The sequence below is a fragment of the Schistocerca cancellata genome, chromosome 2 (genome assembly GCF_023864275.1).
Source record: "Schistocerca cancellata isolate TAMUIC-IGC-003103 chromosome 2, iqSchCanc2.1, whole genome shotgun sequence".
Taxonomy (NCBI): Eukaryota; Metazoa; Arthropoda; class Insecta; order Orthoptera; family Acrididae; genus Schistocerca; species Schistocerca cancellata.
Genome location: NC_064627.1, coordinates 228,479,345 through 228,492,337, shown reverse-complemented (window position 1 = coordinate 228,492,337; position 12,993 = coordinate 228,479,345). Strand labels below are relative to the sequence as shown.

General features: G+C 47.4%; 1 protein-coding gene across 1 annotated transcript in view; it reads right to left on the bottom strand.

Moving 5' to 3' along the window:
- The window catches only part of LOC126144816 (invertebrate-type lysozyme 6-like), an 81,710-nt gene that overhangs the window by 15,172 nt on the left and 53,545 nt on the right, over positions 1-12,993 (bottom strand). Inside the window, exon 3 of the mRNA XM_049915514.1 lies at positions 8,358-8,431. Coding sequence (XP_049771471.1) covers positions 8,358-8,431 — 74 coding nt within the window. The remainder of the gene's footprint in view (positions 1-8,357; positions 8,432-12,993) is intronic.

Sequence of the window (12,993 nt, the reverse complement as noted above, 5' to 3'; positions counted from 1 at the left end):
TAGCAGATTTAGAGCCATCAGTGTAAAAACAACAGCATCCAGAAACTACCATAAAATTTGGCGGAAAAAGGAACAGAACACCCTTGGGCTGAATGGAATCTTTCGGACCTCGGCGAAGATCCATCCGAATTCGAGGCCGAGGAACTAACCAAGGAGGGGTGGAGGGGAGGGAGTGAGGAAGACAGGACAAAGAAGGAAGCTGAAAATCACGGCAAAGAGACGCAAGGCGGAGCCCAACCGGTAAACCCGCCCGAGGGCGGGAGTCGGGTGGGCGACGTCCATGGTCTGGGAACATGATAGAATAGGAAGGATGAGTGGAGAGGAACGGATAGTGATTGCATAAGACACCAGAAGCTGGGACCGCCGAACTGAAAAGGTGGGGATCCCAGCTTCAACCAGGAGACTATCAACAGGGCTAGTAAGAAAGGCACCGGTGGCCAAACGGATACCACGATGGTGGACTGGATCCAGCATGTGCAGTGTGGAAGGAGCAGCTGAACCATAAACTTGATAACCATAGTCCCAGCGAGACAGAACTAGAGCACGATAAAGACGGAGAAGGAGGGAACAGTCCGCACCCCAAGAGGAGTGGGCAAGGAAGCGAAGGACATTGAGTTTACAGAAACATCCTACCTTCAGATGTCTGATATGCGAGCGCCAAGTGAGCTTGTTGTCAAAAAGAAGACACAGGAAACGAAACTGCGGGTCCACAGGCAATCGTCGTGCATTGAGATAGAGCTCTAGATCAGGGTGGATCGTAGTACGGCGACAGAAGTGGACCACCCGCGATTGTGAAGGAGAGAATTGAAACCCGTATGGGAGGGTCCATGCAGAGGCACGCCGTATAGTTCCCTGGAGCTGCCATTCTGCAGATGCCATCGAGGAGGAACTAAACCAAATGCAGAAATCATCCACATACAGGGCAGGGGCGACCAAAGGACCGACAGAGACCACAAGTCCATCGATAGCAATGAGGAAAAGGACACACTTGTCAGAACCCTGTGGGATGCCTGTCTCCTGGGTCCATGGAGAACTAAAAACAGTACCAACTCGGACTCTGAATGACTGATGGAACAGGAACTGGCGGATAAAAATCGGGAGTGGGCCCCGAAGACCCCACTGATGAAGGGTAAGTAAGATGTGATGACGCCAGGCCGTGTCATAGGCCTTTCGAAGGTCAAAAAACACTGCAACCAAATGGCAGCGCTGGGAAAAAACCTGCCTAACTGCGGATTCCAAGTGAAGTAAATGATCGATTGGAGACCGTCCCTCTCGAAAGCCACACTGGTAAGGGAACAACAGATCCCGAGATTCGAGGACCCAATTGAGCCGACGGGCTACCATCTGTTCAAGTAACTTACAAACAACATTGGTCAAACCAATTGGCCGATAGCTGTCAACAGATAGGGGGTTCTTACCAGGCCTAAGGACAGGAACCACGATGCTATCCCTCCACTGAGAAGGAAAGTCACCCTGGAGCCACATACGGTTAAACACCCGAAGAACATGTTGCCATTGTGGAGCACTGAGATGTTGAAGCAGTTGGTTATGAATGGAATCTGGGCCAGGGGCCGCATCATGAGAAGAAGATAGAGCAGAAAGAAATTCCCATTCAGTAAAAGGTTCGTTTTAAGATTCTGACTCACAAGGGGTAAAATATAAGGTGCAAGCTTCAGCCCGCTGTTTCTGGTGAAGGAAAGCAGCTGGATAGGAGGCTGATGCCACGGCAAAATGGGTCGCAAGATGTTCTGCAAGAACTAATGGGTCCGTACAAAGGCCATCTGGGAGGTGAAGGCCTGGGAGGGTGGACTGCCGATGGCAACCTTGGAGAGAGCGAAGTGTAGCCCATACCCGTGACAGAGGGACAGTAGAACCAAGGGGAGAAACGAATCGTTCAACATATCCGCTTGCTCTGTTTGATTAAATAACAGGCTTTAGCGCGGAGGCGTTTAAAGGTAGTAAGGCTGGCTATGGATAGGTGCCTCTTAAAGTGTTGTAAAGCTCGACGGCGATCACGGATGGCGACGGCGATCACGGATGGTGATGGTGATGGCAATGGCAATGGCCGTACTCCACCACGGGACATGCCGGCGACGAAATGGTCCAGATGAGTGCCGGACAGCAATGCTAGCAGCGCGAACAATCGCGTCAGACACGTCACGTAGGACGTCATCAATACAACCCGACAAAGAAGGAGAAAACACGACCTGTGCAGTGTATAGAGGCCAATCGGCGCGTTGGAAAGACCAACGAGGTAACCTGTCCACCAGGGAGCGGGAAGGGAGCGAGATAATCAACGTGAAATGGTCACTATCACAAAGGTCGTCGTGTGGCGACCGGTGTAATGAAGGGAGGAGAGAGGGAGAAGAAAGAGACAGATCAATGGCAGAAAAGGTACCATGACCAGCACTGAAATGAGTAGGGGGGCATCATTAAGAAGGCACAAGTCGTGGTCTGCAATAAACTGGCCTATGAGAAGACCTCGTCTAGATGGAAAGGCACGGCACTGCCCCACAAGGGATGATGAGCATTAAAATCCCCAAGGAGGAGGAAGTTGTTTACGAAGGGCAGTTAAGGCAGCTGGTGTAAGAGTCCTGTCAGGAGGGAGATAAAGATTGCAAACCGTGACTGCAGAGTCTAGGTGGACCCTAACAGCAACCGCTTCCAATGGAGTTTGAAGAGGAATCCACATGCTAGCAATGTCTGTACAGACCAACGTACAAACGCCACCAGAAGCCCGCAGGGGTCCGACCTGATTTCGACAGAAAACACGGAACCCACAGAGGGTCGGTGAGTGAGCGTCAGTAAAATGAGATTCCTGGAGAACCACACAAAGCTGCAGAGTAAGACGAAAGAAGGGATTTCAATTCCGGAAGGTGACGATAGTATCCATTACAATTCCATTGGAGAACCACAGAACGATGATTTAAATGGGGACTGAACACGCTAAAGCCAGTCATACCGCCGGGTCCCCACCCATCACCGACAAGGAGGGGGCGACATCCATGAACGACAGGTCAGAATCCAGTTGTGAAGTCGGGGCTGGGACCTCCAGTGACACCAGAGGCTCTTTGTCCCGGGACTTACGTTTCTTCTTCTTTTCAGGCTGAGATCGAGGAGGGCTGTGTGGCATAAATGAGCCAGCTGCAGCAAGATCAGGAACAGAAAGAGACCGGGCGACCTGGAGGCTGACAGACTGCGGCTCTCGCGGTCGTCGCGAGGCAGCAGACCTTTGGCCTGGAAGGTGCCGGGGAGGGGCATCCCAGGAGAGGCGCCCTTGACAGGCAGACGCTGAAGGAGTGGGGCACTTCTCTGGCTGGGGAGGGGGAGCAGCGCCCAGAGGTGGTGTGGGAGCCGCAGGGGAGGGGGGAGGAGAGGGGTCCGGAATGGGGGTAAGGGGTGAAGATGTAACCAAAGCATAACTAGATGTCATGGACACAGGGTGAAGATGGGTATACTTCCTACAGGCCTCTGTGTAGGTTAAACGATCGAGGGACTTGTACTCCTGTATCTTCTTTTCCTTCTTATATACTGGACAATCTGGAAAAACGTGGAGAATTACTACCATGACAATTTACACATACTGGAGGGGGAACACAGGGACTCCCCTCATGGAGTGGACGTCCATAGTCACCACAGAGAGGGGACTGTGAACAGCGGGAAGACTTGTCCAAAACGCAAGCACTTAAAACACCTCATAGGAGGTGGGATGTATGGCTTCACATCACACCGATAAACCATAATCTTAACTTTCTCAGGGAGGGTATCCCCTTCAAAGGCCAGAATAAAGGCACCAGTATCAATGCGATTGTCTTTAGGACCCTTCTGAACACGCCGAACAAAGTGAACACCCCGCCGTCCGAGATTGTCCCCAAGTTCCTTATCAGTTTGAAGGATCAGGTCCCAGTGAAAAATCACACCTTGTACCATATTTAGAGACTGGTGGGGGGTAATTGACACAGGAATTGTGCCAAAATGGGTACAGGCATGAAGGGCCGCAGATTGGGTATCTGAAGCAGTTTTGATCAGCAATGAACCAGACCGCATCTTGCTCAGGGAGTCCACTTCGCCAAACTTGTCTTCAATATGTTCCACAAAGAATAAAGGTTTGGTTGGTGAAAGTATCTCTATCAGTCCTGGTGCAAACTAGGTAACGGGGGAAAGGTTTCGCCCCTAGCCGACAGGCCTGACCCTCTTCCCAGGGGGTAGCCATGGAAGGGAAGGCTGAAGGGGCAAGAGAAGCAGTACTCAAAGAATCAGTTCCACACAGAGAGACGGCCGCAGAAGAACGGCCAGAGTTCTGGACCCGTATACGTTTCATTTGCATAGCGTCTGCCCTGATACCACCCATTCCAATCAGGGGCTCTCCTAACGGGCGCCACCCAGCCACAGCAAGGGCCGTCTGGCGTATCATAAGTGTGATCCCTGTGTGTTCAGGGCGCTCAACCACAAGGGTACATAGCGACCCCACCACACGGGCTGGCTACCGAGCTGGCTATGCACCCTAGCATCAGACAATGACGTGAAAGAAAAGGTGGAATGGACTAGGAGGGTGCACATCGGAGACACTAGGTAAGGTGCTCTTCCCCAAATGGCTCACACTACGGAGGAGAAATTTTGTAATGGAGGTCAAACCCCAGAGGGGGATCAGGGAATGCCAAAAGGAGGAGATGATTATGCAACAAAGCCGAATTGTAAAACCAACAGAACCAGGAGGATAGCAGGGGCCAACATAAGCAAGGACACCAAGAGAGGGAGAGGAGAGGAGAGGAGAGGAGAGGAGAGGAGAGGAGAGGAGAGGGCGATGGGAAAGGAGGGGAAGGGGAAGGAAATGCAGCCCTGGAGAGAAAGAGGGCTGCAATAGCTCAGGGCCCCGTGCTCGCCACGTACGTATCCACAAAAGAGTTGTGGACCCCCTGGTGGGGGGGGAAGAAAGGGAAGGGAAGAGGCAGATGCGAGGGGAGGGAAGATGGGGTGGGGAAGGATGTGGAAAAGGAAGGTATGCAGTCGATGCAGATGATTGGGCAAAGTGTTCAGCGGAATGCTCTGCGACAAAGTCCGGATGGGTAAGGACAACACCATGCACAGAGATTCCTGCAATGCCAGTGGGAGGACAATGGCCAAAAATTCGCCTGAGTTTCGCCCAGACTTGTGAATAGGGGGTGTGCGGACCTATGGCAGCCACATACTGTTCCTAGCAAATCCGTTTCTGAAATTTGATAAGGTAATGGGCCCAGGCGAGGAATCGTTTAAAGACCAGAAGGAGAGCAGTATAAGGGTGCCATTTGAAGCACTGAAGAGCACAGTGGTGGTCTTATGGCTGTAGGAATTTCCGGGGTCCACCAAGGCACCATCTTCCGATGAGAGGAACCTGATGGAGAAGGGATGGCTGAAACAGCTGCGAAAACAATGGCGGCAGTCAAAAGTCTGTAGACTCATCAATAGTACTGTGTTAGTACAGGGGTAGCAGAGGAGAAGGCACCCCAATCAGCTTTAGAGAAAGCCCACCTGGGAGGGTGACTGAGCAAGATATACTGAAGGAAGATCAAAACAATTGGGTAATGATCGCTGTCACCTAAATCATCATGGACACCCCAATGAATGGAGAGAAGAAGGCCGGGACTGCAGATAGAGAGGTCTATGGCAGAGAAAGTGCTGTGTGCCACACTAAAGTGTGTGGAAGTGCCGGTGTTTAGGAGATAGTGGTAAAGGCCAGTCAGAACAGCTTCAACTGTCCTGCCCAGGGCAGTAGTTGTGTGACTACCCCAAAGAGGGTTGCGGGCATTGAAGTCCCCTAGAAGCAGGAAGGGAGAAGGGAGTAGTTGAAGGGTGGTTAGGGCAAGGGATGTGGGCAGCCTGTCAGGTGGGTGGCAGAGATTACAGACTGTGATTGGGGTGGCCAGATGGACCCTGACAGCAATTGCTTCCAGAGTGGTATGGAGGGGAACCCATTTACTATCCCTGCAGACCAAGGTGCAAACACCACCAGAAGCCTGCAAGGGGCCAATTCATTTTCGACAGGAAGTGTGGAACCCACGAAGGGTGGATGAGTAAGAATTGATAAAATGGGTCTCCTGGAGAGCAATGGAAGCAGCAGAGTAGGAGGAAAGAAGGGGCTGCAACTCTGGGAGGTGACAAATAGCCATTACAATTCCACTGGAAGATTCTCAAGGTGGGGTCCAAATGGGAAGCGAATGGACCAGAGCTGGTCATGCCGCTGAGTCACCATTCATTCATCACTGATAAGGATGGGGTAATGTCCATACAGTTGGGTTCCGACTCTGTTGGTTCACTGGCTGGAGGAGGGGAAGGCAGCACCTCAGGGGGTACCAGACAGGCATTGCCTTTGTTCTTGTGTTTCTGCTTCTTCCCTTATGAAGGATGAGAAGGGCAGACTGCAGCTACGTCTGGCACGGAATTACACCTGGCGACCTTGGCGCCCACTAGCTGCAGTCGTGTGGCCAATGTGGGGCTGCAGATCGCCTTTCAGGGGGAGGGGGGGTGCTGGGAAGAGGAGTCCCAGGAGGGAGCTCCAGTACCAGTGGCTGCCGAAGAAGGGGAGCACTTCTCCAGCAGTGGAGGGGGAGCAGCACTCTAAGGGGTGGGTGTGAGTACTGATGTGGAGGGAGAGTAGGAGAGTGAGGTTGAGGCGGAAGGTGTGGGGCGAATGGGCAGGGCTGGGAAGAGAAGGGGGAATGGATGTAACTGAAGCAAAAGTAGAAGTTATAGGCATGGAGTGGAGCTGGTCATACTTTCGACAAGCCTCGTTGTAGGCAAGTCGATCTAAGATCTTTTACTCTTAAATCTGTCTTTCTTTCACGGAGACTGGGCATGCTGGCGAGCATTGAGGATGCTGTGCATTACAATTTATGCACACTGGCAGGGGAGCACAGGCACTCCCCCCCATGGAGGGGGTGCCCACAGTCACAGTAGAGGGGATCATTGGTGCAGGGGGAAAACTTGTGTCCAAACCGTAAGCATTTAAAGCATCTCATCGGTGGTGGAATGTAGGGTTTTACATCACATCGATATACCGTCGCCTTTACCTTCTCTGGGAGGGTATCCCTCTCGAAGGCGAGGATTAAGGCGCCTGTATCTGTGTGATTGCTTTTAGGGGCTCACTGTACACGGTGGATAAATTGGACTCCTCGCCACTCGAGGTTTTTGTGGAGCTCCTCGTCAGTTTGGAGAAGAAGATCCTGGTGGAAAATGATGCCCTGTACCGAGTTCAAAGATTGGTGGGGAGCGACAGAGACTGGGATATCACCGAGATGGTCACAAGTATGCAGTGCTACAGATTGGGCAGCAGAAGATGTCTTTATGAGCAAAGAACTGGACCGCATTTTACTCATGGATTCCACTTCGCCCATACTTATCTTCAATCGTCTCCACGAAAAACAAAGGCTTGGTCATGGCAAAACTTTCGCAATCTGTCCTGGTACAAGCCAGGTACTGAGGGAAAGGTTTCAACCCAAGCCGGCGAGCTTGACCCTCTTCCCAGGGGGTGGCCAGGGAGGGGAAGGCCAAAGGAGCAGATGGAGTGCCATGTCTTCTATCACTCTTAGAGACGGCCAGAGAATGGATGTTCCAGGAGTTCTGACGCCCCAAGTTGATGAGCAACACCTTGGCATACACGAGGCATTAACAGCTCAGGTACTAGCAGTGTGATCCCTGTGTTGTCAGGGGGCTCAGCCAAGTGGGTACTTAACAGCCCCACCACATGGAATGGCTACTGTGCTGGTGACCTAGCAGGAAGAGGGCTAGGGTACAAGGGGAGGGAAGGGGAGGGGGAGTGAGGAGCCTTTACCATGGAATCTAGGCTGGGAGTTCATCCCCAAATGGCTCACACTGAACAGAAAACGTTGGAAATAGATCTCAAACCCCAAGGGGAGCAAAAACGTCGAAAAGGAGATGGAAACAGCAAACTAAACAATAGCTCATATAAAAACAAAGCTGGGAGGATAGGCAGGGCGATATAAAGAAGTCCACCAAGAGGGAAAGGAGGGGGTAGGGAGAAAGGAGCAAGGACAGGTAAGGAGAGGAACAGGGACGGTAATGCAGTCTGGAAAAAGGAAGGAGACTGCAATAGCTCGGGGCGCCATGCGCGCCACACACGTACCCACAAAAGGAACTGTGGGCCCCCTGGGGAGAAATGGGGAAAGTTGAAAATTTCTGCCGGACAAGGGTTCGAACCCGGATCTCCCGGTACGGTACAAATTTTCAACTTTTTCCATTTATTTCCATCAATGCCTGCTCGCTGCCAATGTCTGTAATTCCTTTGACACACACACACACACACACACACACACACACACAAAGCTGCATTTTTCATTTATTTTGATAATAGAGCGACGTACCTTGCCGTACCGCGCCATGTAGAGCTGCACGGTCTCTAGGGCGCAGAAAGTGTGTGTGGTGCAGCGCTCGAAAGCTGGAACACGAAGCACACTTATTACACGTCGCTTATCAATAACAAAAGTAAAAATGTGATTTCCACTGATCTCCTAGGGAAGAGACTATTTTCAAAGACGCAAAGTATGAGTTATGAGCAGTATACAATATCGTGCCTATCAACAATGGTTCTCTTTGACAGCTATTGAGTTACCTATATAGAAGTAAGACATCTGCAACAACAACGGTGAGTGCAGCCAAACGAATGGACGCAAAATTTTTGTTTAAAAAATCGCTTGATATAGTTCAGATAAATATGTATATAAAGTCGTCATCAGTATGAATCATATACGGTTTCCCGAGGTTTGTATCCAGATTTCGGTACCTGGTATTTCCCTCGTCAAATGCGCTGCACTGCTGTGTGTTTCTGCAGAGCACGATGATGTCATCACAGGCGTTTCTGAGCCCACGAAACGGCCAAATATGTAGTTGATATACCAGTATCTCCCAGCTGGGAGATTAGAATAAAGGCTAAAAAGAAAAAGAAAAGCTCACTGAAGTGGCTGGATCATCACTTACAAAATACCACAATGAATCAGCCTTCCTGACAGTACATTAAAACCACCTCCCTTATATGAAACTTTGTGGCAGATTAAAACTATGTACCAGACCGGGACTAGACCCTGGGACCTTCGCCTTTCGCGGGAAAGTGCACTGTCGACTGAACTATCTAAGTACGACTCACAACCCACCATCACAGCTTCACTTCTGCCATTACCTCCTCTACTACCCTTCCTAATAGTTTATCGAAGAAGTCAGAGCCCACACAATATCTAAGTCTTACCACAATTTCTTATCGTCTGCTGAAACAGACGGTATATAAACTGACACTAATCTCTGCCCTCCTCCTACGAACACAACACACATTTAGGTGAACTGTGGCGAAATGAAATCTGTATGCCAGTAGTACCACACTTTTGAGGGGCCTTCTGCCAAAGGAAGGAACCACTGGTCATTCTGCTGCGCCCTATTCCAAGGCAAGTGCAGTACATCTCGTCCCAGTGGCCGAACAGCGTCGATGTTGATTTAACCGAAACTTACTGTCTGTCACTTCCATCTACTCTTATCTAAGCATACCTCAACAGCGAAAATAAATCATGTAAGAGTACAGGACAATTTACATTTTAGAGACATGATGATCTTCCTTATTTCAGATGAGGATGTGAGATTAATTTTTATTTCACTGAATAATTTCTGTATTGCTTCAGTTTAATGTCCTGCTATCTGTTCCGAACTATTTGCACACCAATCTTTTTAGAAGTAAATGTTAATAATTTTCTAAACATGAAATGACTTTTACAATGATCCCATCAGCATTAACAGAAATAATGTAATATTCTATGGCTTCTTTTTTTGTCCCTCTCTTGACCATATTATGTAAAGATTTGATTTTATTGCCGATCAATCAGTTTCCAACAAGGATGTGCATGGTACAGGATTTGCAACAATTTCTTGATGTTACAGTACTGTTTGCATTACGCAACTATTTATGGGCGTTTTGTGCAAGCGTTTTTTTCGTTGTGAGGAGTCTGATACCGATAGTGACCCATGGTTTCCTTAATGAATTCCCATTATGACATTTAATATTCTTTTTAGGGAAACTACTTTCAAATACTGATACAAAATGTTTAAGAAATGTCTTTAACTTAGAGCTAGCAACAGGCTCATTGTGAACTTCACCTTGGTCGCCACTTTTTAAGCTTTCTTTAAAATCTTGAGTAGTATTATTTTTAATCAGCCTCATTGTTTTCTTTTACTGTTTCTGGCTGTACATGTGGCTATGTTAGCTAATGTGACTAATTGTGCATCGTGAGCTGACAATCAGTTTACCACAGTACAGTCTAACGTTTTTTACTTTCGCGCGTTGTGCGAATATTTATAATGGTACTGCCATCTTGAGAAACTTAAGACTGCCAATTTACTAATGATGCTACATTATAGGTAGCTAACTGGACCTTTATGTTACTTTTCCTATCAAACCCCTTCAAGAAGTTTACAATACAATCAAGGTAATTTATTAATATCTTGATTGCAAGCGATTCCGCAGGTAGTATGGTAAATTGTTAAACAAATCTGTACGATAAACGCATACTGAACAGCGAAGTCAGTCCCTCTGCTACCCATCTGTAATTATAGCCATATTGTTATGTTCATGAAAAATTTCATTAAAATTGTAAACATACGTAGAAGGGGTCTCCTGTGTCTGTCCCATGCCACGTGTCATAGGTTATATTCGGCATGCCGTGCATCTGTAATCTAACTGGAATCGTAAAAATGCACTGTAAAGCTGTAGCGTGTTTCAGCTTCCATAAGAAGCCTTCGTTATCAGAAGGACTTTCTGTTTAAGTTGGTTCACATGCCCTAGGGAAGTAATGATGTACCACTACCATCTAGATCATATCTGGTTAGCACATTACTGATCAACATAATCCTCATCTTATAAATGCTTCGATTTTAATTTGTAATGTGAAGTTACGGACTGATAGTTCTTCCCTCAAATTATCTTAACTGGGTACTCCATATGCTATAAATGTTTATAGAAAAAAAAACATCTTACGTAGGGTACCGAATTCCACTTTTTCTACAAAGCATCAGAACTATATTTCGTGTGTATGAAGTTTAATGTCTCTTCTTCGGAGGCAGAGCATCAGCTTAGCTTGAGGAGAATGGAGTAAGGAAGAAGCTGTCGCCATTTCCAAGGAACCACGCCAGAGTTCCGCCCTCAGGAACTAAGGGAAGAGGGAAATGCGGACAGCCGGAGGGAAATGCGAGCCCAATTTTTATTGAACGTGTGTCCTGGGTGTCTGCCACTGCGTCATCCATCTTAGCAATACTTTCAGGTAAAGCAAATATAACAGTTTTTTGTTGATAGTGGATGTGGTAGAACACCGACTGTTGGTTGAAATGAAAACGTTCTTCAAGGAACTGGAACGATTCACGTTTCTCTGTAACGGTTTTCTTTCAGTTAACAAGAAAATACAACTACTGAAACAATATTTTTACGTCTGATTTACTATCTATAGACGTGGATTTCTTTTTCAGTAGTCAGTGGTCACTGAAGCAGTCGTCATATGACGTCGATCACAGGAAATGTTTGATAAACAATGTACATTTATCTTGGTTGTTGAACTGTATCGAAGGAAAGTTCAAAATATAGCTGTATGGCACAGAAAGACAGTTTCCAGGTCGTAAATGGATGTATTTGTAGACTTTTAGCTTTTAGGTCCTCGGAACTTAAAAGAGAGGGGTTCAGCCTCGAAGCGTGCATGTCAAACAAGACTTAGTATGGGCAGAGGTTATATCCAACAACAACGACAACAACAAATTAGAAATAGAATTACGACCACCCCGACTCAGGTGATATAGATGCTCAATGGTTCAAGGAAAATTTGAGTCATTTCGAATATGTACAGACTCATACGAGACAGCTATAGTTTGTTGTGAAACCCATCTGCTTTCGATATGTTGACGCGACTACATGTTTAAAACAGGTGGTAGGCATGAACATCGTCTGAAATTTTACTAAGTACTTTCTCCAAAAATTGTTTCGAACAGGACCCCATACGACGTTTACGTGGTTGCCGTAACATCCTCTACCTGTTAACAAACAATCCTGATGAAATACAGATCATCATAATAGGTACAGAGATTGGTGACAACATGCTGATTGTAGCTAGACCTAATACCATAACATTCAAATTCACCCAAAATAAATGCAAATACAACTGCATAAGAAATCTGATAAAAATATGCCGGACGCCTTCCTAACACACAGTTTGTTTCTTTCAAACTATGTAGGCGTAGATCATATGTGGCTTAAATTCAAAGAAATAGAATTGACAGAAAATGTGAGTTTCATGCCAATCAAATATTGAGAATCGGAGCAGATTCTCCATGGTATACAAAACACGTCAGAACAATACCACAGAAGAAAGAGATGTCCTGTTTAAAACAAAAGAGAAAAGCAGAATCTCCAATATGGCCGACGTTTTACAGAAGCTCTAAATTTAACGCAGACTTCATTGTACCCCGGGTCACATCAGCACACAAGAAAGGAAATAGGAGTAATCATCTGAGTTACAGACCCATGTCACTGACATACATTTGCAATAGGATTTTGGAGCACATTGCGTTCTAACATCGTTAACACTTACAAGAAAACAATCTGTTGATACATAGCCAGCACGTATTCAAAAAATACCGTTCTTTGGCTCTTTATGAGCGCTATCGACAGGGTATCTCAAATTGGCTCTCCATTTCTAGATTTCCGTTATGGTATCGAAACTTTACCTTGCCAAGCGGCTTGTAATAAAATAGCACGACTATTGGGTATCGTCTCAGTTGTGCGTCTGCGTTTGTGATATCTTGTCAGAAAGATCCAAGTTAGTAGTAACTGATTGAGTCATCGACTCGGCCAGACTTGATATCTGGCGTTCCAAGAAAGCGTTACAAGCACTTTTTGCACTCCATCTGTATAAATGAGCTAGGAGACAATCTGAGCAGACCGCAGTCTGTTTGCAAATGACGCTTTCCTTTACTATC